The following is a 27,260-nucleotide window of genomic DNA, read 5'->3' as shown; positions in this document are numbered from 1 at the left end:
GTTTCTAACAGAGTCGAACCCAAACTAATAATTCTTTAAGTTTCAGACAATGTTCGAAACATCGTCCGTCTGCATACAGGAAGCAGTTACAGCTGAAAGAGAAGTGACAGCAGCAATTACAGATTTTGACGCAGGACTTTAACTTTTCATAGATTGTTTTTACATTGTTTTATGAATATTTTTATAAATTATCTAAACACTTATTCTGTCTCTGCTAATGTCTGTTAGCACAGCAGGTAAACAGACTTCTCAGATCAGTTAACAAACAAAAAATACAGTAAAGACTCTCATGTATGTGAATATATCTGTAATCAGATTACATTCAGCAGCTCATATATGTAATAAATATAACACACATTAGTTCAGTAAAAGTATAAAGTGCAGAGTCACCTGCAGCACTCACCTGTCTGTGTGTCTGTGTGTGTGTCTGTGTGTGTGTCTGTGTGTCTCTGATAGGAAAAACTGTCTGACTTCCTTCTGCAGAGCTCAACATCGACTGAGGAGAGGTGGAGGGGGAGGAGTGATGTGGTGACTGAGCTGTGGTGACTGTCTCATACAGATGATTGTGATGAGGATGTCTGTCTCTTTTCCTCTTTGTAGGAACAGTTCACCCAAAAAATGTAAATCTCCTCCCTCCTGATGATATAAAGTCAGGCTCAGCCATCATCTCCTCCTGATGATATAAAGTCAGGCTCAGTCATCGTCTCCTCCTGATGATATAAAGTCAGGCTCAGCCATCGTCTCCTCCTGATGATATAAAGTCAGGCTCAGTCATCGTCTCCTCCTGATGATATAAAGTCAGGCTCAGTCATCGTCTCCTCCTGATGATATAAAGTCAGGCTCAGCCATCGTCTCCTCCTGATGATATAAAGTCAGGCTCAGCCATCGTCTCCTCCTGATGATATAAAGTCAGGCTCAGTCATCGTCTCCTCCTGATGATATAAAGTCAGGCTCAGTCATCATCTCCTCCTGATGATATAAAGTCAGGTGAAGTCTCGTAGTCCACAGAACATTTCTGGAGCTTCACAGTAAAACAGCGTTGCAGTATCTGGAGACTTGAGGCCCGCGATCACAAACTGACCTGAAAAAACGTCATTTACACCATTTTTTTTATATCGAGGTGTAAATAACGTCTTTTTAAATCAGTTTGGGATCTTGGGGCTTCTGCAGACTTGGATTACGCCGGACGAGCTGTATGGAGCCATTTTACATTTCTTTTTCGTTTTAAGACCTCAGCTACTTCGTCCTCAGACTTTAACAAAAGATGCAGAACCAAAACTAGGAGCTAAAAGAGGCTAAAAACCTGTTTCCATGGCACAAAACTATGAATCCTTATTTTTGCGAGCTTCACAGGTGCTGGTAGGTGGATTTTGTTACCTTTGAACAGAGGTTGGCTAGCTGTTTCCCTCCGTTACCAGTCTTTATGCTAAGCTAAGCTAATTACCTGCATGCTGTAGCTTACTTTTCATTGTACAGCCACACATAGAGGCTGCTTTATAGACGAATGATGATGAAAATACTGTAGAATAATTCTATAAAATATGTTTTGATATTAACTGTACATTAGTAAACAATTCAAAATGTTCTTCTATCTTATAATGTTTCATAAACCAGCTGTTAAATGGTGTTTTCTGTTTACAAAAGCTTAAAAATATTTCTGTCTTGAATAAAGTTTCGATCATGGAAACAATTTGTTGGTCTCAGATTGACAAAGTGTTTGTTTCTGGATTGTTCCAGGAGTAAATAATCTGATACGAACAGAACCGAGAGATAATCGTCTGCAGGCGACGCGTCTCAGATCTCAGCCAACAACAATAAGATGTGACTGTGATGCAACAGGGTCAAAATGAAACACTGATATTTATGCAATATACCTTTATGGACCCACCAACACAACACAAGTGTAAGTAGGTCACTGACACCACATCCTCCACATGTGAACACACTGAGCTCTACGTATTTATTCTGGGTTTTATCAGTCAGCTGTGTGTAAATGTTGGAGGTTAAAAAGAGAAGAAAAAGATGTTGTTGTGATGTGTGTGTGTGTGTGTGTGTGTGTGTGTGTGTGTGTGTGTGTGTGTGCTGAGTGAGTTTGAGGAACAACATTCCTGTTTGATGGAGGAAGTTTATCTGCAGGGATTCTCCCTCCTGAGCTGAGAGGAGGAACACAGCAGCAGTGATCATCATCATGCTGCTTTGCATGCTGATGCAGATGATACAACACAAACCCACTGAGCTCCTGCAGTCTGTGTTCAGTCAGTATTTGTTTCCAAGCTGAAACTTTAACGAGGTTTCATTTTTAGAAACAATTCCTGTTTCTCCCTCCAGACAAGTAAAAGGTTTGATGTCTGAAACTCATTTCTTTTTTACCATTATTGGATTACAGAGATGAATGCACCTGACCAGTAAAGACATTTGACACTGTTTTTACCTCCACCAAGGAGGTGTTGTTATATTATGCAATTCAGACCCTGTATCAACATCAGTCCTCAGATCAGATGTCACTTCCTGCTCATATGTGCAAAAAACATCACTGCGACAAACAGACTCCATGTTAAACACAAAGACAGAAAGAAGTTCATGCAGAACATTTGCTGACTTTACAAGAAGGAACAAATCAGTCAGAATCAGTCAGAGACAGAGTTTCACACAGTTTATAAAGTGTCTCCAACTCAACAACTCACTAAACTGACACATTTGTTAAGGGAGTCTGGGGACAAAGAAGTCGCCTATACTGGTTATTGTTTAGTGTGTTTGTAAAATGTGACATGTTTAGATCAATAACATGTTTCTTCTTCCATAAATTGAGTGTAAATGGTGAAATCAGTGTAAACAGTGTGTTCAAACAGCTGCTAAATGTTGGCAGGTAAGACTTTAGCACTTTAGACACAGAAGCAGACAGGCTGGTACAGCCATGCTGCCACAAACTGACACTTTTTACAAGGAAACACACAACTTACTGTTTTCATTTAATGCTGAATTTACAAGAAGGAGACAATGATTCAGAGTCTGTCAGAGACAGAGTTTCACTACGTTAGAAAGTTTGTTTTAACTCAGCAACTCTTAAAATCACCACATTTGTTAAGGGAGTCTGGTGAAATTGTGGTTAATAGTTGGCTTCATGTATTACATTTAATGCTGAATTTACAAGAAGCTCCAATGAGTTAGAATTTGTTGTGGCTGTTTCACAAAGTTTGTTAAGTTTCTCCTCGTGAATCAACTCTTAAAATCACTACATTTGTTAAGGGAGTCTGGTGATGTTGTGTCATTGAGTTTTGGTGCAGATGAAGAAACTAATAGTTGTTTGACATTTTCTTGAACTTCTCAGGGAACAATTAAAGGATCTTGATGAAAAAAAGTCATTATTTTTTTAATTACATATTTAGTTTGATAAAAATCTGGATCTAGTGCATTTATATATGTTTTATTTGTTTTTGGATCAGGCTTGATTCAATTAAAGAGCACTGTTGGGCCTCAGTGGAGGTATGCGCTCTAATGAGCTTGGTTCCTTCAGTGCTCAGTGTGACTCCAGTATTAGTACATGTGTGCAGACTGCTGCTGTGTGTGACAGTTTGTGTACACTGACCTCTAGTGGTCACTGTGAAAACTACACAGAAACATGAGTGTAATAACACCCTGTGACCACCAGAGGTCAGTGTACATACACGATTACATCCACACTGACCAGCAGTGCATCAGTTTCAGTGATGACAGTCAATAAATGAAGACACGCCTGGAATAAAACAAACACAGTTTATTCTCCTGATATCGACTAAACAACTGTTAATATGTCATTTTATTATTCGTCAGACTAGTTCAGGAACAAAACGACACAGGACATGATTTTAATGGGAGCGTACCTATGTTCCCCGGGTCCTATGTTCCCCGCTGTTCACCCAAAGGGTCCTATGTTCCCCGGTTCCATACAAAGCGGGGAACATAGGACCCGGGGAACATAGGGATGACCCCATTTTAATTACCGACAGTCACACAGTCGGTCCTCAGACCACATTAATCCTGCAGGTTGTGGTCGGAGCTTCAGTTCTGAGATGATTTAAATCATCAGAGTGACTCGTGTGACCTCGAAAACCAAATCAGCTGATTTCCCTGAAAAGCAGTCCGACAGTGACGTGATAACAACACAAACAGCAGCTGAGGCTGGTGTCGCAGGTTTGATGCCCAGTCATCACCGTCCACTTTCACTTCCACATCACCACTTCCTGCTCTCTTCTTCTCTTTGTGCCTTTCTTTTCCTTTCCTGAAGATCTTTAACAATAAATAAAAGAAACTGTGATAATGCTACGTGATATATTTACACATCATTCTGCTTTTATAAACATTCATATCAGATTGGAAATTTCACATTATAACATGATGATGATCACAAACAGAAGAAATGGATGTTAAAATCATAATACAGATTTATTTATTCTCTTCCAGAAGACGGATCATTCAACTTATACTTGAATCATTTTTCCCACAAGAATCACACACGACTCTACACTGAGGTTAAAGTACAGGTATGGATCGGTATTTTGTCCTCACGTGACTCCTGTCCTCGTCTCCTCTGTCCTTGCCTCCTGTCCTAGATGTTGCTCAGACTCTGGGCCGTGGTCAGGGATCTCCGCCCGTCTCTTCCTGACAGTTTCCTCAGCAGAGACTCTCTGAAGGTCCGGCACATCAGGAAGTAGATGATGGGGTCGAGGCAGACGTTGAGCGCCGACAGGAAGAGCGTCCCTGCCTTCAGCTGGAACAGCAGGAAGTGGGCGTGCTGGCTGAAGTCAGACGGCGACGTCTGGCTCATCGTGTACGGCACGCGGCACACGTGGTACGGCACGAAGCAGACGAAGAACACCGCCAGGATGCTGAAGATGCTGCGGTTCGACTTACGCCGGGCGTCGCTGTTGTTGCGGTTCACGCGGCGGTAGGACTGGTAGACCCGGCAGGCGATGGAGGTGTAGCAGAAGGCGAGGACCAGCAGGGTCAGCCAGAACAGGCTGACGCTGAAGAAGGTGGAGACCCGGTGCCACTGAGCGCCCAGCTCCGTCTTCAGCTGCATGCAGCGACGAGCGTTCCCTTCATTTGCCGGCCGGCTGGTCAGCAGGACGTTGGGCAGCACGCTGAGGAGGAGGAGGCTCCAGATGAGGAAGGCCAGCACCCGGGCGAAGCTAACACTCTGCAGGAGGTGCAGCACGCCCGCCCCACCCAACCGGGACCTGTAGGCGGAGGTGGTGGAGGAGGAGGAGGTGTGTCGGACGATCCTGACGTAGCGCTCGAGGCTGATGAGGCCCATGATGAGGATCCCAACGTACATGGAGGAATAGAAGAGCACGGCCGTGTAGCGGCACATGATCACATGGAGGCGCCAGCCGCCGAGGCCCAGCTGAGCCGCCAGCCTGAAGGGGAAGGTGCAGAGCATGAGGAGGTCGGCCACCACCATGTTCTTCAGGTACACCACCAGCCCCGAGTCGCTGGGCACTCTGAAGAAGATCCAGGCGGCCAGGCCGTTCAGAAACAACCCGATGACGAAGATCATGAAGTAGAGCGGCGGCAGGACATGGTTGGTGAAGACGCTGCTGTAGTCTGATTGGTTGGTGGGGAGGAGGGTGGAGTTGAGGTGATCCATCCCTGGAAACACACAAACAACACAACGTGAACATCATGATGACGTGCAGCACTGCAGCCACACAGATCGAGCTGCTTATTGTGAGGCAGCGACCTCTAGTGGCTGGAGTGATTGTTACAGCAGCAAAGGAGGAGGTCAGGTGGCGTCGTATAAAGAGTGTGTGTGGATGAAGACGGGATAGGTGGAGACAACTCTAACTCTAACCGTCATGTCTTTCTCTTTTCTGCCTCTTAAATATCCTGCAGCAGTCACAGGAAACAGAAATATGAATGTACCTCGTCAGATTCAGACCCTGAATCAACATCCGTCCTGAGAGACCACCTGTGATCAGATGTCTGTGTGTAAACAAACATCACTGACAAACAGACTCCATGTTTCTACACAAAGACAGAAAGAAGTTCATGTAGAACATTTGCTGAATTCACAAGAAGGAACAAATAAGTCAGAATCAGTCAGAGACAGAGTTTCACACAGTTTATAAAGTGTCTCCAACTCAACAACTCACTAAACTGACACATTTGTTAAGGGAGTCTGGTGCTGTGGGGTGACCAGAAACTCCTTCATCATTTAAATATCAACAGGGGAGTCGCAGAAGCAGCTTCCGTCTGTTCTGATCTCCACTGAAGCCTTTTATGTTCATGAAGCTCTCTGTTTACACTGAAGTCCATGAACAAATGAAGACCGTCTTGATCTCCTGTTCACACACACACACACACACACACACACACTTCCCTTGTACTGCTGATTCATCCCGGTCCAACACACACTCAGGTCCTCCTTCATCCACTCTTATAAAAACAGGACATGGAGTCAGCGCCGAGGGAGGACGACACCGGACCACCGTTTGTTTTACTGTCCTCCTTCAGTTATTTTTAGCCCTCTCGACCCGACCCGGTCTCGGACTTCTGTAGAAGCCAGCTGATGCTTCATGAGTCGATCCGACACAAGTTCAAATCAAACGACTTCTAAACAGTGAAGCGCTCACATTCAGGCTTCTTCATGTCACGTTAATATCTTAGATAAACGGTCCGGTCTCGGTCGTCAGGGTCTCACTTCCTGTGTTTATGTTGACCTTATTATTTCACATGAAACATCTGTGGTTGAAACAACTTCCAGAAATCCCTCCCAGCTCGACGTGTCCGTATATCAGCACTCTGTGATGAAACAACTGCAGAATAAACAGAGAAGGGCCAGTTTCCAACTAACTGCAGCGTCTCTGAAAAGTCCTGGTGGCCGAGGAGTGAAGGTCCAACGTCCACGGATTAAAAAGGCATTAAACACCCCAAAACGTAAAGGTCCAGTGTGAAGGATTTAGTGGCGAGGTTACTGATAATGAACCGTACGTTGGCTGCTGGAGTCAGTGTTTGGTGTGTCCCTTCTGGGCTCCTGTAGAAACATGGTGGACTGTGTGAGAGGATCTGCTGGAGACTCATTCTCAGGTCAGAAAAACACAATGATGAACACTTAAACCTGCTGAGATCAGACTTCTGTGTTCAATGGGAACGTGTACACTCAACATTTACACCCGGGTCAGTTGACTCTGCAGTAGAGACGTTTAGTGGGTCGACCCGCGTTTAATAAACCCGTGTTGATCCGCTAATGTTGGTGGAAAAGCGACATTAGTTTCAGCTGATTATACACGAATGACATCATCATAATGAAGATTATATTTTCCTGCACTGGACATCATCGTCCTCTGCTGGAGCTACAAAGATGGAGAGAAGCTTCATTCTTAAACCAACAACGTTAAATTAAAGTCACCAGAAACAAAACGAGAGTAGTGACAAACATAAGTCCATTCAACTGGTTCTGTTGCCAGTTTTCTGCCTGACTGTGTGGTTCTGGTCGGACTGTGTGATTTGAGCTGGTTTTCTTTAAATGAAGTAAATGAAAAATATATACAGAAATAATTTTCATTCATCCAGCAACTTTTATTAAAAGCATCTTATCTGCCTTCACACCTGAGAACACCTGAACTGTTATATGATTATATTGTTGTATATAAAACAGGTTTTATTTTTCTTCATTGCCTCGTTTAGGTTCAGTATTTATCTGAATATCTGCACAGCAGCTTATCTCAAGCTGATTATTTATTTAATGATTTATTCATTATGAACCTGAAACCATCGGGAGGGTGACGTGTACAGAAATGAAATTCTCCTCCTTCAGCTGAATAAACTGTTGGATGAGCTGGAAAATTCATCATCACAAAACTGAAAACAGGCTGTTTTTAGGCGTTTTACTGAGCTGGACATCGTGTTTCTGCTGAGTGTCTCTTGTGTGTCTGAAGTTGACTCATACCTTCGGTTGGTTGGCACTCTGGATTATGAAGAAGGACGAGATGCTGATCAGCAGCAGAAAACAACTTCTGCTTTCAGCCTCCTGCAGAGGACCTGATACAGGAAGTGATGCAATGATTTTAGAGAGATCGGTATGAATGTTTTGAGGAAACATATTTATAGATTGTAAAGATTATCGGATGACAACATTTCCAAGTCATTTGTCAACCAAACTGTGTGGACGTGAGATGTAAATGTTTCCACGTGGTTCAGTGTTCAGGTCGGTCAGCTGAGCTCAGCTGTGAGTGTCAGTGAGCTCAGAGTTTCTTGTTTTGAGTGTAAATATGTTAAAAACAGGAGCTGCAGTAGTTTTAAATCTGTGGAGAGAAAGATTTAAATGTGGGACGCCACACGGGTCGGACCTCGACCCACTGCTTTAATTCATACGTGTTCATATTTGGCAGCACAGTTCTGTTGAACACTGACACCAGCCGAGAACGACGACGTCTTCTGGTGCCGTCAAATCACATCTGAAACATCAACAGCATCGACTGTTTACTGTTCATCATGTATCGTTTTGTATCGTTTTGTATCGTATCGTATCGTTTTGTATCGTTTTGTATCGTTTTGTGTCGTTTTGTATCGTATCGTTTAAGTTAAGACGGAGAGTATTAGACGGAGATATTTTTCATTTAAGAAGTTAAGGAATAAATAAGTTTCAATAAATTATAATACTTTTAATACACATTGTCATGCTTTAGACATGAATTGGCCAATAACATGATTATTTTGATACCTTGTCTTTTTTCTTTATAAAGATCGTTAACTGCAGAATCTGAACAGACTCGACTTTCCCAAGAAGAAAATGACTCGTGCGTATAGTAAGCATTTATCAGTTATTTATATTTATTGATATAAGAGTAGTTTGACATTTTGAGAATATACTGATGGATCTTATGTTTATGAAACGTAAATATGAAGCTACAGTCAGCAGCTGGTTAGCTTAGCTTAGCATAAAGTCTGGACACAGCTAGCCTGGTTCAAACTCCACTGAGCAGCACCTCTACAGATCTCTGATTAACGTGTCAGATCTGAGATTAACATCTTATATTTTGGTTTCCTGTCAGCGGTTTGTCAGTAAAGCTTCTGCTGGTTGGTGTCAAAGTGCACGTCACTTCTTTCTGTGTGAGTTTGAATCAAACATCGAGTTTTATCTGAAAGGTTCCTCGTCTCGAGTCTGAAGGATGAATTCTTTTGTATTTGGGTCAAAGTTTAAGAATTCAACTGTTTGATTATAAAAGAAGACGTTTGGTTTAAAGTTTCCATTGAAGAAGAAAGCAGAGTGAATATCTGCAGACTGAGTCACGACACAAGAGAAAGGGAGGACAGAGCTGTGGTCGGGTCGCAGGGAAATGACTCTGTAGCAGAAACACAAATCATTTGCATGGAAAAACAAATAATCTAATTATAACCCGACATGTTCGGTATGAACAGAAATATATAAACCGCAGGACTTCACCAGAATCTCCTCCGGCTGTTTGATGGTAACTCAACCGGTCATTCATCTCACAGCTCTGACAGCAGAACGTCATCACTTCTGAGAAAAACTGATTGATTGATTGATTTAATCAGCTCCAGTTGCAACATCACAGAAAACTGAGGTCAGAAAACCTCCGTCGCTCCTCACATGCTCTTTATATTTATATAGTTTTTATTGTGTCTTTTAAGTATTTTTAGTCGTGTTTGTTGCTTCACACCTGCAGCACAGACCTCCTGTGTGTAAACTTACTTGCCAATAAAAGTGATTCTGGTTCTGATTCTGTTCACGTTACTGTGGTCACTTCAGATTAAATGAAGCGGCTTCGGACAAACATGTCAGCGAAATTAATTAATGCAACTACGATTAAAACAATGAATTAATCAAGTCAGGTCAGTTTTACTTCTGTAGCACCGACTCACAGCAGCAGATCAAACTCTTTGATTCGGACTGAACATCAGATGAATCCACCAACAAAACTTTTTCACTATCGAATTTTTTCCAAACTTTGCAGATCAACTTCTAAAACGCAGTGATGGGATGTAACTGAGCACATTTTACTCAAGTACTGCTGTAAATACTGCTGTACTTGAGTAAAGTATTTGGGGTACAGACAGAGCGGCGGGGTCCGCCACCGTCTGACTGGTGAACAGAGACACTGAACGGCTCCCTGTGTTTTGTATCTGTAATTAGTTTCTGTATTATTGTTGATGTGACTTGTGTTTATTTACACCCTGCGGTTGCCGTGGTGAGTCTGCAGACTTCATTAGACCGTAAATATAAAATTAAATTCAGAATAAAATATAAGATCCACTGATGGAAAGTAACTAAGTACATTTACTCAAGTACTGAGTATTTTCCATTTTCTGCTTCTTTATACTTCCACTCCACTACATGTTTTTGATAACTTTAGTTACTAGTTACTTTACAGATTACATGCTGCATCAGAGCCGAAGTAGTTTTATTTATTTTTTGGATTAAAAGAAGAAAGATGTTGATGTGATAATCAGTCAGAGTCTTCAGTATAAACACGTGTAGTATATGGATCAGTTATCTTTACTAGTATTTTTGATATTTAAGTACATTTAATATCAGAAACTTTAAGACTTTTACTCGAGTACTATTATTTATGTGGGTGACTTTGACTTTTACCAAAGTAATATTTAACACCATATCGAGTACGACTGTTGGATGCTGCTTTCTGTTCATCTATGAAAGTTAATTGAATATATTTTGTTTCGGGGACTTCTGAGACATTTGAAGACGTCACTCTGTCTCATGTTTACAGCTGATCGATTAGTCGTCAACTGTTTTGATAATCGATTGATCAGTTTAGTCAGAAAAGAATCAGTTTGTTAAATGTGAATATTTTCTGGTTTCTTTCCTCCTCTGAAGGTAAACTGAAGATCTTTGACGAGACGTTAGAGGACGAAACACAACCAATCGATTAATTGAGAAAATAATCGACAGATTGATCAAGAGTGGAGATAATGATTAGTGGTCGCACAGGCTCCTGTTTCATGTCTAAATCATTGTGTCTTAAACTTTGAGTCCTGACGTGTGATGTCACGATTCTGTCGACTGTCGAGGCCGACGAGAAACTGACAAAACATTGAGGACGTTTTTATTAAAGATGAATGAAGTCAGATATTCAGTTTGTATGAATCGATACTTTGATAGTATTTTTGACAAATGTTTGATTTGAGTCTCGAGGTATATTTCTGTTTGTTGTTTCATTTTGAGGTTAATGTTCCACTTTTTTTAAAAAGCAGAAGAAACGGAGCAGATTATTGCAAGAGGACACAAAGTGACTGAACTGTTTGTATTCAGACGGCTTCAGTTAAAATCAGAGATCAGCTTGTTTCTCCTGAAGTTACTGGATGAACTCTTCAGACACTAACAGACATCGTGACTCGAGATGATTTGTTTACTGCTGAATATATTAATGTTTTATATTGTACTGATAGTTTCAGGTTGTTATTGTGGTGGTTAATGACACATCTCTGAGCTTGAGAGGCTCATGTTCAATCTTTAAAGAACTTTTACTCCACATTATCATTATTCTGGTGTTTAAATTCAACATCAGCAGGTTATTAATTAATCTAAACCCCCAGAATCAACACTGACGACACGCTTGTCTCAAATATCATCACTTATATTTCCATGACTTTAACTTTTCACTCCAACTTCTCACTTTATTCTTGAAATGTCACATTTGTGCCCCCCTGACAGACAATAAACACCTTTAAATGTCACTTTTTCAAGTTTAAAACTCTGCTATATTCAGTAAACTGGATCAAAATGCACTTTTGAAATGTACAGTCAGCGGTGTACTCACCATATAAGCAGCCAGATGTTCAGTCAGGTTCCCATACAGATGTTTCTCCACCTGCAGAACAATTCAAACTGTGTGACGAGACTCTGAAGATCATATGAAGACTCAGAGTGGACGAGTTCCACTTCCTCTCTCTTCCTCCCCCCCCCTCCCTCTCTCTCTCTCTCTCTCTCTCCCTCTCTCTCTCTCTCTCTCTCCCTCTCTCTCTCTTCCTCTCTCTCTCTCTCTCTCTCTCTCCCTCTCTCTCTCTAAGCTAAATGCTAACATCAGCATGCTTAAATGCTCTCATGCTAATATTGGAGAGGTATCATGTTTACTTAGTATTCAGCGTGTTAGCATGCTAACAGTAAACACAGTCCAGCTGATGTAAACATCATTAAATGGTCATAAAGTGCTGGACACATTAAAACGACACGCTGATGGAAAGTCAGGTGACATTTCTGCAGCTTTCTCCTAAACAACTGAAGTAGCTGGAGACTTGATTTAAAACAGCCAAAAAAATTAAAGACACTACATTTAAACTTTGCAGAATCAGCTGTTAGCACTTCCTGTTAGCAGTGAACCTGTGGACGTACAGACGACTGTCACTGGATCACTGTGATACTGAAGGAAACTTAAAAACATGATGTTTCTAAGGCAAGTTCTGCACATGAGAGGAGCGTCTCCTTTTTCAATCCAGACCCTCAGAACTCCAACGGCAGACAAGTTTGTTTCCTAAACAGTGTTTGTGTCTCTGTCTACCTGTCTGTCTACCTGTCTGTCTGTCTGTCAGCAGATAACAGGATGTGGTTCAGACTGATGCTGGACAGATGTTCTCACTTCGTCCTTTTTTAGCTTCCCATCTTTCCACTTTTAGCCACACACCTCCTCCTCCACTTCTCCTCGTCCTCCTCCCTTCCTCCCTCCCGCCTCCACCTCTCACATGTTTGTGTGATCAGACAGTCTTATTGTGGAAGACGCATCATGTGAGCACAATATGAGCCACGATGTTGAAGCTTCTCCTCCATGTTGTCGAACAGTTCAGGGTTTATTTTTGACGATGACAGGAATTGAAAGCAGAAACGAGTAAAAGGATCAAAACTTTGAGCCACTGACTGTAAATAACTTTATTTAAATCATTCACAGAAAACAGAGTTTGGAGATTCAAAATAATCTCTGTTTGAGTTTGAATCATGAAGCTCGTATTAAACCCTGAAGGTCACAGCGTGTCACCTGTTTGTTTGTTTGTTTGTTTGTTTGTTTACCTGCCCGGGAACATCTGATGCAAATGAGCTGCTCGCTAACTGCTGCTGCAGCTATTGTAATACTTCTGCTTTGTGGTTTCACATCAGAGGGATATTCATGATGTTTAGTGCACCTGTCCACCTGTCTGTCCACCTGTCTGTCTACCTGTCTGTCCACCTGTCTGTCTGTCTACCTGTCTGTCCACCTGTCTGTCTGTCTACTTGTCTGTCCACCTGTCTGTCCACCTGTCTGTCTACCTGTGCATCTTTTGTTTATGAGTTTGTCTGGTTGTCTTTACATTAGTAGTTGATGTCGTTGTTCCTTCTGTACACTTTGTTTTCTACAGGTATGGTTACAGACTCTCTCCACCTCCATGCACTCATATTTTAAGGGTCATTTATTTGCCAAAAAAAAGAGACGAAACACAGAGAACAAAGTTAAAGAGAGATTTGATTGCTGACATTTATTTTCAAATTGTTTCTTCTAAAAAGCTGAAATCACAACAGCCCTCAGTTCTGTGAAATCGCTCAAAAATAAATCTAACGTAGTAAAAAGTACAATATTCTGTGAGAGTAGAAGTAAAAAGGCTTCATTAAATGTAAACAAGTAAACACAGTACAAGTACCTCAGATTGTACTTAAATAAATGTAGTTACACCTGAACGTGACACGAGTTTAGTCACAAAAACAACTCCAGATATTTAATCTTCTCTCCTGCGACTGTCGCTTGGTGACTGATGTACAGTGAAGCTCACGAGTCGTGCAGCTGCTCTGATAACTTCCATCACACAGCAGGAGAGGCTGTGTATTTGTATATATTGTATGTTGTGTTGGCACACGTGTCAGTGTGTGTCAGTGTGTGTCTGTGTGTGTCAGCCTGTGTCTGTTTGTGTTGGTGTGTGTCAGTTTGTGTTGGTGTGTGTCAGTGTGTGTTGGTGTGTGTCTGTGTGTGTCTTCCACCCACGCTCTCCGTTCTGCAGAAGAATGGGAGGAAGAGGAATCCAGCGGGGAAGAGGAAGATATGAGACACGCGAGGAGGAAGCAGAGCATCTCTGTTCATCTGAGCTGAAACAACACTGAACATCTGCACTGATGCCCAGAGAGCAGCACGACCTCCACCACCACCTCCTCCTCCTCCTCCACCTCCATCTCCACCTCCACCTCCACCTCCTCCACCTCCACCTCCTCCACCACCTCCTCCTCCTCCACCACCACCTCCACCACCTCCATCTCCACCTCCACCTCCACCTCCTCCACCTCCTCCACCACCTCCTCCTCCTCCACCACCACCTCCACCACCTCCATCTCCACCTCCACCTCCACCTCCTCCACCTCCACCTCCATCTCCCACTCCACCACCCCCACCACCTCCTCTACCTCCTCCTCCATCTCCACCTCCACCACCTCCTCTACCTCCTCCTCCATCTCCCACTCCACCACCCCCACCACCTCCTCTACCTCCTCCTCCATCTCCACCTCCACCACCTCCTCTACCTCCACGTCCACCACCTCCACCTCCTCTACCTCCTCCTCAGTTACTGAATTCATAAATAGGGGAATCAACACATATGTGATGAAATAAACAATTAATACAGTTATAAATGCACACAAAGTCAATACATGTTGAAAAAAAAACCCTTTAGTTATTGTCGTTATTTATTAAGTCCTGCTCCGCTCCTGCTCCGCTCCGTGTTTCCCTTCTCCCTGCGCCAGTGAGCGATCCTCCGCGGGTTTTCCCTCCCACCTCCGCCTCACGGGCTCTACAGGAAGTTGTCTCAAAAACCAGAACGGAAACTGGATTCATCCTGAATTAAAATGTAAAAGTGCAGATATAGTTTTGAATGTGCAGCCTGCTGGAGAAGTTCCCCGGTCAGATGATGTCTAACTCGGCGAGGAGCGGAGACATCATCCACCTGAACGTCGGAGGGAAGCGGTGAGAGCCGGAGGATGTGCGGGGAGTGTCGGCTAACAGCGGCTAGCTGCCGGGGACACAAGCGGCGTTCATTAGCCTCCGTGTCCCTCCAGGTTATCAGTGTTTTAATGAGTTAAAACCTCAGAGGACAGCAGAAGACTTCAACACGTGTCTGTCTCTGTGGTTATTAAACAGTTAACCAGTCAAACAAAGTCGACTTTAGCTCATTTAAACCCAAATCTGATCTCTGTGCAGCTCAGCGGGTCATTGTGATTTCCTTCAGCTGGACACTTTTATTGTCAGCTCGTGAAGTTTAAAGTCACTTTAACCTTCTGCTCATGGTGTCAGCGACACGGTCGAGCTCCAGGTGAAGTCGTGTGAAGTAAAAAGACACTGAAGTGATGCTGAAACGATGTGAGGAGGAAGAGTAGCCGAGGGAAAGTCTGCTTTGTGTCCGACAATGGAAGCACGGTAGCCATAGCGTGAAGCTAGTTAGCTTTAGCCTATAAGTTATGAAATACACACAAAGAAGCTGTGAGTGTGTTCAGTTATATCAACAGGATGTATAAAGTGTTTTATTCCCCGCTGAAGTAAAATGCGAGGTGGAACATAAGTACACTGTCCGATAATGGAACTATGTAGCATTGAGCTAGCTGCTAGCTGGGTCAGTGCTACAGAGACTTCAAACAAAAATCAGTCTGTAGTTTGTTTCTCTGAGTTCAGAAAGTCTGAACATTTGTCATCTGATCAATAAGTGACACGTGTTTTCCTCTCAGATGTGATGAAGTTAAAGTACAAGTTGACTTTGTACTGCAGGAAATGTTCTGTAGTTCAATTCTTCATCGTTGTTCGACGATTAATCGATTAGTTGATCAAAAGAAAATGAATCCCAAACTTCTGTCTTCATCATTTAGTCGTTTCAGTCATTTTCTCAAGCAAACATCGTCTGTTTCAGCTTCTGAACTGTGAAGATTTGCTGCTTTTCTTTGTCATTTATGACAGTAAATAATATGGATACATGATATATATCAGACATTATCCTGCTATTGGGAAATGTATATTATCGGCTATTTATTGATATCGATGAAACGATAATATGAAGCCAAGATGCTGTCATTGACTTCACGAGCACGACTTTTACAAACTGTGTGTGGCTGTTTACAAGTTTCAACACAACAAATGTGATCAGATCTCTGAAATATATAATATAATATGTAATAATATTACACCATCATCCTCAGGTGTGCAGAAACTACAGGTCAGGAACTTCTTTCAAAAACAAATATGTGAAATGATCAGTTATCTTGTTGGTGTTTGCTGTGAGAAGCAGGTAATTATTGGTTATCAGTATCGGCTGAAAAGAAAAAACATGTTGCATCCGTAATTAAAGAAGAGGCATTTAAAGACATTATTTTAGAAATTGTAACAAGCATTTCTGAATAAGTCTTTGGCACCTTATAGACAAAACAAACTGATCAATCATGACAATAATTATTAGAGTACTCAGTTACATTCCAGCACTGTAACTGACAAACTGCCGGTTAAGATAGTTACGTACAGTCCAGATACATCAGTCATAACAGTTAACGAGGTGATTAATTACATTCAGGAACAAATCTGTTATATTGTGTGAGCAGTATTTTACATGATGGTCTTTATGTACATGCATCTAAAATCTAGATAATAGAAGCTGTTGTATCGAGTATTATTTAGAAAGTCAGAGGTGAAGTTGTAAAATCAGCTGCACTGATAGATAAATATCATAAACATCTTATTGTAGATGAATCAGTAAAGTGTGAGCAGATAAGTAGCATAAACTACAGGACAGTTATACTGAAGTCTGTTTGTCATTACAGAGTTTGTCCAGCAGGGGGCGCTGACATGTTGTCGATCAGACAAACAGCTGCTCACAATCTGATCAAAGAACAAGTCATTGTTAATTTAATGAGTTATATGTAAACATGTTGATCAGATTTCAGCAGCAGGTTGTTGTTTATGACAGATGATTTATTACCTCGACAGTAAACAGACGTGTTCAGTCAATAATAATAAACTTTATTTACACATCACCGTCAAACACAGTTACAAAGTGCTCACAACACCGAATACAACACAAAGACAAAAACACAGTTTACTTCTGGTTGGTCTCAGACACGTCTGAAGGTGTCGGCAGGTTGTTGTCCTGAATGATCTGTAGTAGTTTCAGCTGTGAGGGTGCAGGGGAGAGAAACAGTGACATGACAACACTCGTTTAAAAACGATTCAAGTGAAACGTTTCCTGTGAGGAGGAGAGAAGGAGAGAAGAAGAGTGTCTGAGCAGAACTTCATCTCTGAAACATCCATCTTTTATTTGTATGAAATATCCAGAACTGAAATATACAAAGTGGTTTAAGTCTTCTTCTTTAAATGTTGAGATGAGTGACGACGACAGAAGAAAGTTAATGAAGTTGATGTTTGTTTGTTTCCAGGTTCAGCACCTCCAGACAAACACTGACGTGGGTCCCCGACTCCTTCTTCTCCAGGTCAGTGACACACACACACACACACACACACACACACACACACACACACACACACACACACACACACACACACACACACACACACACACACACACACACACACACAGAGTCTGATTTGAGTGAACATCATCTCGTGTTTCATCGACACATTCACTCTTTTCAACACAAATCTGTTCACATAATATTTGTGTGTTTTTTCCTGGTGTTGGAAATTACAGAATTTAAATGATCATGAACAAAATACACAATCAGTTAATATGAGCAGCTGGTTCGATAAACAAGTGGCAGAATGCGCTGACCGCTGCGAGTTAAAGGCACGATGCAAACTTTATTCACAACTGCATCTATAACAGTTCAGACACGACGATGAAGTCAAGTCTCTGCTGTTGTGTCTCTGTGCTGTTGTGTCTCTGTTGTGTCTCTGTGCAGTTGTGTCTCTGTTGTGTCTCTGTGCAGTTGTGTCTCTGTTGTGTCTCTGTGCTGTTGTGTCTCTGTTGTGTCTCTGTGCTGTTGTGTGTCTGTTGTGTCTCTGTGCTGTTGTGTCTCTGTGCTGTTGTGTCTCTGTTGTGTCTCTGTTGTGTCTCTGTGCTGTTGTGTCTCTGTGCAGTTGTGTCTCTGTGCTGTTGTGTCTCTGTTGTGTCTCTGTTGTGTCTCTGTGCTGTTGTGTCTCTGTGCAGTTGTGTCTCTGTGCTGTTGTGTCTCTGTGCTGTTGTGTCTCTGTGCTGTTGTGTGTCTGTTGTGTGTCTGTTGTGTCTCTGTGCTGTTGTCACACCTGGTCCACTAACAGCTGGATGTTTGTGTCCTCAGTCTTCTGAGCGGGCGGATCTCGACTCTGAAGGATGAAACAGGAGCTGTGAGTTCAAACATCTGGATTAACACTAACGTGTGTCTCCACTGTGGTACTGACTGCATGTCCCTCCTCTCTCACCGTAGATCTTCATCGACAGGGACCCGTCTCTGTTCGCCACCATCCTCAACTTCCTGCGCACCAAAGAGCTGCACCCCCGCTCCATCAACGTGCACATGCTCATGCACGAGGCCGAGTTCTACGGCATCACGCCGCTCGGTACGAAGACGAGACGAGGCGGCAGAGACGTCTACAGACGTTTACATGACGGGGAAATAATTCAGAAACCAGCGTGTTTGGACTGAGTCCTCATGACGTTTGTTTTCTCAACAGTGCGGAAGCTGCAGCTGTGTGACGAGCTGGACCGGTCCTCCTGTGGAAACGTTCTGTTCAACGGCTACCTGCCTCCACCAGGTACACCTGAGGTCACCTGACTCCACCGCTCAGCTTCTCTCTCTGACCCTGAAATGTTTTCATGTGTAACACTTCCTGTCTTTGTCGTCCCAGTGTACCCGGCGAAGCGTCGGAACCGACACAGCGTGGCCGGGTCGCAGTTCATGTCGGGCCGAGTCGTTCCTATGGAGAGAGCGCCGGTCAGACGCAGCAACACGATGCCGCCAAACCTCGGGAACTCTGGGATACTCGGCAGAGCCATCACCGAGGAGAGGACAGCCGGAGGTAAACACGGAAGTAAAGACTGATTGTAGAAAAGTAACATAACATAACAACGTGTTTCATAGAGTTTTCTAATGTGCGTGCGTGCGTGTGCGTGTGTGCGTGCCTGCGTGTGTGCAGGTCAGTCATCAGATCCCGGTATGGTCCGGATCATCTGCGGTCATCACAACTGGATCGCTGTCGCCTACGCACAGTTTGTCGTCTGCTACAGGTGAACGTCTCGTCAGCTCGTTTGAAGAGATGCTCCGACACGGACAGTTTTAATATGTTTAATCCTGATGTGTGAAATATGAACTTTATACAGTTTAAGTCCAAAAACTCTTCAGGAACTCTAAAATAAAGATTTTGTTCTTTTTGGATTTAAAAAACAAAACAAAACAAAATCACATTTAATCCGTTTGTGAGGAGAAATGTTTGGTTCTGTGTTTGTTGATGTTTCAGTCGTATTGATTTTATTGTTCTTACATGAATATATTTATTTTAACGTCTTTGAAAACTTTTTTACAATAATTTCCAAAAGCTCTCGTCAAGAAGTCCAATAAGATTTCCAAGTTTTCTAATAAAATCCTTTGATATAAATGTCTGTGAATCTCAGTTCAGAGGAGCTTTATTACCGACAACATGCGCACAGACAGAAGAAACAGGGATTTACATACCGATGCATGAAAAAAAAAAACTTCCACTTAAACAGAACAAATCAGACTTTCAGTTTAAAACATGAAAAGGTTCTGGGTTCTGTCCGTCTTCAGGGTGAAGGAGTCGACCGGGTGGCAGCAGGTCTTCACGTCTCCTCGTCTGGACTGGGTGATCGACAGAGTGGCGCTCAACGCCAAAGTGATGGCTGGCTCGCTGGGAGACAACGACAAGATGGTGGCCGTCGCCTCGTCGACGGAGATCATCCTGTGGGCCATCTGCCCCGACGGCAACGGCAACGAGATCGGTGAGTTTTTTACCTCAGTGATCAGAACCAGTGATCCAAAACATGTTCAGTGACCGAAGATGTTCATGAAGAGAAATAATGTATTTTTTAAAGTAACGAGCAGCTGAAGTTGGACAAACATCACGTCTAGATTTAAACTCTTCACGTTTGATCCGAAGTGTTTCAGTCTCTGATGTCGTCACAGCGACGACTCGTCTGTAACTAATAACTGTCCAGAACCACAGACCGTCTGTCTGACGTCGCTTCTGTCCCGCAGGCGTCTTCAGTCTGAACGTGCCCGTGGAGGCTCTCTTCTTCGTTGGTAACCAGCTGATCGCCACCAGCCACACCGGGAAGGTCGGAGTCTGGAACGCCGTCACTAAACACTGGCAGGTGAGCTCATCACGGGTCCAAACTCTCAGCTCGTTTCTTCATGAAGGACGGAGCAGGTTTCTGTTTCAGAACATCTGTGGTGACGCAGCAGCTCAGTAATCAGAACTCTGCTACAACTCACCCGGTCCTGGTTTCACTGTTTCTGGTGCCTGTGAGCAACGACGCTGAAGCTAATGATGTTTTCATCATCAGTGAATCCGACAGTTAAACTTTACAGTCGCTGCTCGTCACATCAGCCGGTCTCTTCTGTCAGTGAACAGAGAGAGCGCTTCGACTACTGTCAGAACATCAGAACACCAGAACATCAGAACACCAGAACATCAGAACACCAGAACACCAGAACACCAGAACACCAGGACATCAGAACATCAGAACATACCACACAGAGGACACATTCAGGAAGCTAAATTACATTTTTTGTAATGACCTTTGTCTGATCGACTTGTTGATCGGTCAGCTGATCGTTGCAGCTGCAGAAAAGACGACACCAGAACCTCTTCCTGTTTTATTAGAAATGAAACTGTTTGGTTTTCTCTGCAGAACCAGGACGTGGTTCCGATCAGCAGCTACGACACCGCCGGCTCCTTCCTCATCCTGGGCTGCAACAACGGGTCCATCTATTATATAGGTGAGTCACACACACACACACACACACACACACACACAGCAGGGAGTGGTTCTGTCAGTCCGAGTGTTATTGGTTCTGTTGATGTGTCCAGAACTTTTCTTTACGTCAAAATACCTTCAGAACCGATGACGCTCTCATCAGCCTCAGCTGTTTACTGATAACTAGCTAACGTTAGCATGCTAACATGGTAATAACAAAGTAAACATGTGACCTGATAAAGATCTTGTTGATCTGTTGTTTGTTTGTTTGTCTGTCAGACGTGCAGAAGTTTCCTCTGAGGATGAAGGACAACGACCTGCTGGTGACGGAGCTCTACAGAGACCCGACTGAAGACGCCATCACTGCGCTCAGCGTTTACCTCACTCCTAAAACCAGTAGGCCCGTTTACACTGCTGCTGCTCTCTGTGCCGAGTGACTCACTGCTAATGAGCTGCTGCTAATGGCAGCTGATTAATCTACAGTACTTTGTGGACCGCTGCCAAAGAGTCGTGAGGAGTCAGTGTAGATTTATTATCAGCGCTGGTTCTGAGTACTTTCTGATTCTGATGTTTCGGACCTGAGAACTGGTGAAAGAGTTTTCTAAGTTCCTGTGAAACTGTGAAAGTGACACTTTTGTTCCTCGTCTCAAACCGAGTGGAGAAACATCCTGATTTGTTTTGGTTGTTGTTGTTTGTTCAGGAGAAAAAAATGTACCTAAAAACTTTTCAGAGAAATCTTTACTCAGAAGATTTTCTGGAGAATTTTTCAGTGAATTTCCACAAAAATCAGCATTTTTTCACACACAACACAAAAAATCTGGAGAATATTTCACAAAAAAAGGATTTGGTGAGTTTTTCCAAAGAGAAAAAAACAAACAAACAAAAAAAATCAAATTTCAGAAACATTTTTCAAAAAAAATCAGCAGAAATTTTCACTTAAAATTTCAGGTAAATTTTTCATTTACAAACAAATGTGAATTTTGATTCACATGAAAAAATCTATCAGGAGGAATCGTAAGAATTATTCACACAAAACATTTTTAAGTTTATCCTGGTAAAACTTTCTTCCGTCAGTTCTTTGGTCGTAAACACACGAGAGGAGACGATCAACATACGTGTGGATTCAAACACGGGTCCTGTCATGAATATGTTGTTGTGGCTCTGAAGTGAACGTCATGTTGCTGTTCTGATCCGTTAATCGCTGCATTAACAAAGTGTTTAACCTGAGCCGCTCATGTGATCAGGTGACAGCGGGAACTGGATCGAGATCGCGTACGGGACCAGTTCTGGGACGGTCCGCGTCATCGTCCAGCACCCGGAGACAGTCGGCTCTGGACCGCAGCTCTTCCAGACCTTCTCCGTCCACCGCAGCCCCGTCACCAAGATCATGCTGTCAGAGAAACACCTCATCTCAGGTACGACGCTGATCACATGACGTCGCGTGTCCCTCAGTCCGTCCTGTTAGTGCGTCTCTGACTCTGTGTGTGTGTGTGTGTGTGTGTGTGTGTGTGTGTCAGTTTGTGCCGACAACAACCACGTGAGGACGTGGACGGTGACCCGCTTCAGAGGGATGATCTCCACCCAGCCGGGCTCCACGCCGCTCACCTCCTTCAAGATCCTCAGCCTGGACGACGTGGACGGACACGGAGGCTGCAGCGCCGGGACGGAGATCGGTGAGGAGCAAGTCATTGATTATTGGATGAATGATCTGATTCTCTGTGATGCTGAGTTCATGTTGGCGAGAGGAAGTGTTGTTTAGGATGAGCTCAGAGGGGTCAGAGGTCACCGGGTCACTGTGTGTTGTTGTGTTCAGGTCCGTACGGAGAGCGAGACGACCAGCAGGTGTTCATCCAGAGAGTGGTACCGGACACAGACAAACTGTACGTCAGGCTGTCGTCCAACGGGAAGAGGTGAGAGAGTCATGTTCTGTTCAGTCCGATTAATGTTTAATCACTTCTTCTTGTTCTGAATTAAGATGGATTAAATAGTGTGTGTGTGTGTGTGTGTGTGTGTGTGTGTGTGTGTGTGTGTGTGTGTGTGTGTCAGGGTGTGTGAGGTGCGCTCAGTGGACGGCACCTCCATCACGTCCTTCATGGTCCACGAGTGCGAGGGCTCGAGTCGTATCGGCTCGCGGGCTCGTCGCTACCTGTTCAGCGGCCACAGCAACGGCAGCATCCAGATGTGGGACCTGACCACCGCCATGGACATCGCCGGCAAGGTGGACATCAGAGGTGAGACCCGTCAGAACACACAGAACTTTAATGTTCGCTGACGGCACCACTGAATGTCGTGTGATTGGTCGGTGAGTGACGTGGGCTTTGGTTGGTTGTCTCGCAGCACTGGGCGGGCCGACGGAGGAGGAGCTGCTGGAGCTGCTCGACCAGTGTGACCTGGCTCTGACCAGAACCCCTGACAGCACGCCACGGGCCTCCACCTGCAGGTACGCACACGCGCACACGCACGCACGCACGCACGCACACACACACACACACACACACGTGTCTTATTTTTCGATGGCGCTGCGTTCCGTTGTTGACCTCTGACCTCCTGTCCCTCCAGTCTTCACTCTCAGTTCAATGACGGCTTCAGGTCTGAGCGCCTCCACTCGGCAGGAGGAGGACGAGGAGGAGCCGGAGCTTCGGGTTCGTCCGCTTCGCTGTGCGGCAGCCTCCCTCGCCAGGCTCCGCCCCCTGTGCCGCTCACCAAACCTTTCAGAGACAACGCTCTCTCAGCCGGACCGCCGGCGTTCGCCATCCCCGCCTACAGCCACGGCTCGAACCAGAGTGCCAGCCCACGGCCGCGACACCCGGACCGAGACAGGGAGGGCATAGCTGTCCGCAGGGGGAGCTTCGTGGAGCGCTGCCAGGAGCTCGCCAAGGGTTCAGAGGCGGCGGCGGGCTCTGGGTTCGTGACCCCGGCGGGGACAGACGGCGTGAGGCGGAGCTTAGCAGTGTGCAGCGAGTTAGAGGCCAGATTCGGACTCAGGACGCCCACCACCTTCTCTGTGTCGCCTGGTGCTCGACACTCTCCAGGAACTCCTTCATCGCTGTCGTCGTCACCGTCACCGTTATCATCATCATCATCTTCATCACTCCGCAGGGCCACGCCCACGTCTCCAACAAGCCCCGCCCCACCTCCTCCGCCCCCAGCAGTGAGCCCAACCCGGTCTCAGGCGCCCGTCTCACCTCGCCGCAGCGCTGCAGCGTCTCCCACAGCATCTCCTGCAGCGTCTCCTGCAGCGTCTCCTGATGATGTTCCTGCGTCGCCCGAGAGCCCGGCGAGTCCGGAGAGCCCCGCCTCCGGCCCGCCCACCAGTCCCAAACCACACATGAACGAGACCAGCTTCTGACTGGCTGCTCAGACTCTGTAGACAAAAAGTCATCGACCCTGAGATTCACGTTTCCAGCCGGTTTGGACAAATGGAGGTCTGTTGCCATAGTAACCGCATGCTGATTGGTTGTTTCCTCGCTGCCGTTTGAGGAGATCACGACTTTCTAACGTCCGGTGGGAAAATTAAAACAAACGACCTCAAACAGCTCGAAGTCTCGACCTAACCCTAACCCTCGCCAAGGCTAAAGCTAACAGGCCCCAGGTCATGAGCATGCTAACAGACTGAGGCTAAAGCTAACAGGCCCAAGGTCACGATCATGCTAACAGACTGAGGCTAAAGCTAACAGGCCCCAGGTCACGATCACGCTAGCAGATTGAGGCTAAAGCTAACAGGCCCCAGGTCACGATCACGCTAACAGATTGAGGCTAACGCTAAGATGTTTCAGGTGGTTCATGTACAAGTTAGCCCTGGTGTGTTAGCATTAGCGGCTGTGTCCTGATTTTTACAGCTGGAGTTTACTTTAGTTGAGACCTGTTAGCATGATAGCATGTAGCCGCGTAGCCTCTGTAGCTTCTAGTTTGGGTTCCTTGGCACATTTCCTGTCTGAGGCGAGCTGGTGAACATCGTGTAGCGTTCGGCAGCTGATATTTGTCCTTCAGGAGAATATTGGACAGAAAACTCCCGTTAACGCAGCTTTAACTAAATTGTTTTGTAGCTTTTTACAACAAAGAAGAAAGTTTTAGTTTGTTTTGTTGCGTATGAATCTTTCTAACGACGACCTTTTCTATCTGCAGCCAGTCTGACGAGTCTGTTTAAAAGTTTGTATAGAAACTTTATTTTTTTAATTTGTATGTTTGGAACAAAAGCACGTCGTCTTCACCGAGCTGAGCCTGAACGCCTCACCGTCACAGCCAGTCAGGTTTCAGCTCGTACTGCTCACTGATCTGTCTGATGTGAACCTTCAGTAACTTTAATTGACTAACTACTAAAAGAACGACTTAATTTAGACCCTTAAAATGAATCTAGGTTATTGATGACTTCAGTCTTCGTGTGATGAAACGTTCTCCTGGTTTCATCGTCACTCTGAGTTTCTCTCATCACATCGTTCTTTCCAGGAAGTTCAGAGTAAAGTTGTGTAACGTGATGCGTCTCCTGCCGTCGTCCTCGTCAGCGTCTGTAAGTCCATATTTAACTGACTGGTTTCATCACTGGTGTCTCTGCTGCTGAGTCTCTTTATTTAATGTTTGTGGGTTTAATTCACTTCATCACGTTTTCTTTGTTTTCAGCATTAAAACCTTCAGTTTGTTCCTCTTTGACTTTTGTCCTCCGGCTGCAGCTAACGATTGTTTCCATTGTTTATTAACTCAAACAGTATTTTCTCTATAAAAGTGTTAAACTTATATAAAGTTATCAGAACAGATGAAGAATAATTTTCCTCTTTGGTCGACTGATCGGTTCAAACCCAAAGTCTGTAATAAGAAACATTAAATTAATAATGAAATTATTAAACTGTGAACTCATTTTATTGTGAGAGAGGACGTTTGTTTCTTAAAGTTCTGATTGAGAGTTTCATTTTGATTTGACCTGAAAATAATCTGATTAATCAATTTGTCGATTAACAGAAAATCAGTGAGCAGCTTTAAATGATTAGTTTTGATTTGTGCAGTTTGTATCAGATCGATATATTTGTAAAGTCTGTGTTTGAACTGTTCTGAGACGATTAACAAACTAAACTATTAAATTAATAAAACAGTTTAATTGATACAAAAATAAAAAGTTGTAAAAGGCTCAAAACTACCTGCTGTCGACCTTCTGACATAATTTTATTTACATGATTAATAAAACAAAGAAGTGATCTGAGATTAATTGATGATGTCATTAATTGTTAGTTGCAGCCAGTTTTTCTGACAGAATTTCAGATTCTTGTAACAAAATGTTTTTTTTCTCTGATGTTGAATCCCATGTTTCCTACGACCTGTGAACGCAGCGTTTGTGGCTCTGAACCGTTCATGTTTGTTTCGTCTGTTAAATCCAGTTCTGTAAACTACGGAAGCCCGGAGAGACAAGTGAGCAGAACACGTTCTGGTGATCTGATGAATCTGCGACATAAAAGTCTTCAGGTTATTTTTCGTGTGTGGAAAAACAAAAACTTTTTACTTTCTTCTCAGAAAAACCTGAAAATTTTTGTTGGATTTTTTTCTTGTCTGCAAAAAAACTAATTTAAAAAATCAGAAATCATGAAGTTTTTTCTCCATGTGTGAAACTGAGTGGAAAAAATGAAACTTTAGAAAAGTCTGAAAGATTTTTCTTCTTTTCTTCAGAAAAACAAAATCAGAATTTCTGTAGAAAAAAAATCAAAATTTTCTTTTTCTGTAAAACAAAATCAGGATTTAGAGGAAAAAATATTTACCAAAAAAAAAACCTGATTTTTTTTTTTCTTGTTCAGACAAGAAAAAAAATGTCTTCAGTTTTTTATCTCCGTCTCACTCGAGGAAACAAAAACAACAAACTCCGAGATAATGTTTTCTTTTTATTTTCCTGAGGAGAAAAAAATATTCATGTGTGAAAAAAGTCACAGGAGGTTAAAAATAATGTTTTTTTCCAGCAGATACGATAAAATATAATGTGAAGAAAAAACATTTTAACCTCCTGTGACTTTTTTCACACATGAATATTTTTTTCTCTTGAGGAATATAAACATGTATGAATGTAAACAGATCATCGTGGTGAAACCTTCGTCACCATCTTCAAGTCTTAAACAGAGAAACCAGCTCAGATCACCAGAATAAAACACGTCCTCACTTTGTCCCTCAGGGCTTCCGTAGCACAGCTCATAGTGAATGTAGACGTGCTGCAGCTGATCTCAGATCAGCTCTGAGGAGGTTTCTAATATTTCTAGTTGAAGCTGTTTGATACTTCGCATCGTTTGTATAAGTGAGTTTCTGAGCAGACGGCTTTTCTAACAGACTTTGTGTTAAAGAAAAATAAATAATTGACACATTAAAGTCGTGTTTTTATTCCAAAAGCATTTAATTAACTCAACAAAGTAAACTAG

General features: G+C 43.5%; 2 protein-coding genes across 5 annotated transcripts; one reads left to right on the top strand and one right to left on the bottom strand.

Moving 5' to 3' along the window:
- Window positions 1–3,975: 3,975 nt before the first annotated feature.
- LOC311255600 (P2Y purinoceptor 14) lies at window positions 3,976–12,599 on the bottom strand. 4 transcript variants are annotated; one of them, XM_084350207.1, is made up of 4 exons: window positions 12,531–12,599; window positions 11,781–11,831; window positions 7,928–8,019; window positions 3,976–5,628 (listed from the first exon to the last, which is right to left on the bottom strand). In XM_084350207.1, exon 4 carries the CDS (start codon window positions 5,624–5,626, stop codon window positions 4,586–4,588), a length of 1,041 nt encoding a protein of 346 aa, XP_084206333.1. In that variant the 5' UTR covers window positions 5,627–5,628; window positions 7,928–8,019; window positions 11,781–11,831; window positions 12,531–12,599; the 3' UTR covers window positions 3,976–4,585. The 4 variants fall into 4 exon arrangements, with proteins under 4 accessions (XP_084206333.1, XP_084206332.1, XP_084206331.1 ...); XM_084350206.1 differs by lacking the exon at window positions 7,928–8,019 and having other exon boundaries at window positions 12,531–12,598; XM_084350205.1 differs by lacking the exons at window positions 7,928–8,019; window positions 12,531–12,599 and having other exon boundaries at window positions 11,781–11,853.
- Window positions 12,600–14,760: 2,161 nt separating this feature from the next.
- On the top strand, window positions 14,761–27,210 carry shkbp1 (SH3KBP1 binding protein 1). The gene is made up of 17 exons (XM_084350191.1): window positions 14,761–14,933; window positions 17,381–17,434; window positions 18,242–18,287; window positions 18,368–18,500; window positions 18,615–18,695; window positions 18,789–18,959; window positions 19,077–19,167; window positions 19,706–19,896; window positions 20,153–20,268; window positions 20,809–20,896; window positions 21,154–21,270; window positions 22,119–22,289; window positions 22,392–22,547; window positions 22,688–22,784; window positions 22,921–23,105; window positions 23,212–23,314; window positions 23,434–27,210. Exons 1-17 carry the CDS (start codon window positions 14,842–14,844, stop codon window positions 24,221–24,223), a joined length of 2,682 nt encoding a protein of 893 aa, XP_084206317.1. The 5' UTR covers window positions 14,761–14,841; the 3' UTR covers window positions 24,224–27,210.
- Window positions 27,211–27,260: the final 50 nt, after the last annotated feature.

This window comes from Pagrus pagrus (genome assembly GCF_965226575.1).
Source record: "Pagrus pagrus genome assembly, chromosome: 4".
In the NCBI taxonomy this organism is placed as follows: Eukaryota; Metazoa; Chordata; class Actinopteri; order Spariformes; family Sparidae; genus Pagrus; species Pagrus pagrus.
Note: the sequence above shows the minus strand (reverse complement) of the source record. Positions and strands in the feature narration are given on the sequence as shown.

Coding starts and splice junctions, on each gene's coding strand:
- LOC311255600 (XM_084350207.1), bottom strand. CDS start 5,626: ATGGATCACCTCAACTCCACCCTCCTCCCCACCAACCAATCAGACTAC.
- shkbp1 (XM_084350191.1), top strand. CDS start 14,842: ATGTGCAGCCTGCTGGAGAAGTTCCCCGGTCAGATGATGTCTAACTCG. Junction 22,548..22,687: donor CAGCGCCGGGACGGAGATCG/GTGAGGAGCAAG, acceptor TGTTGTGTTCAG/GTCCGTACGGAGAGCGAGAC. Junction 23,315..23,433: donor CCACGGGCCTCCACCTGCAG/GTACGCACACGC, acceptor CTGTCCCTCCAG/TCTTCACTCTCAGTTCAATG.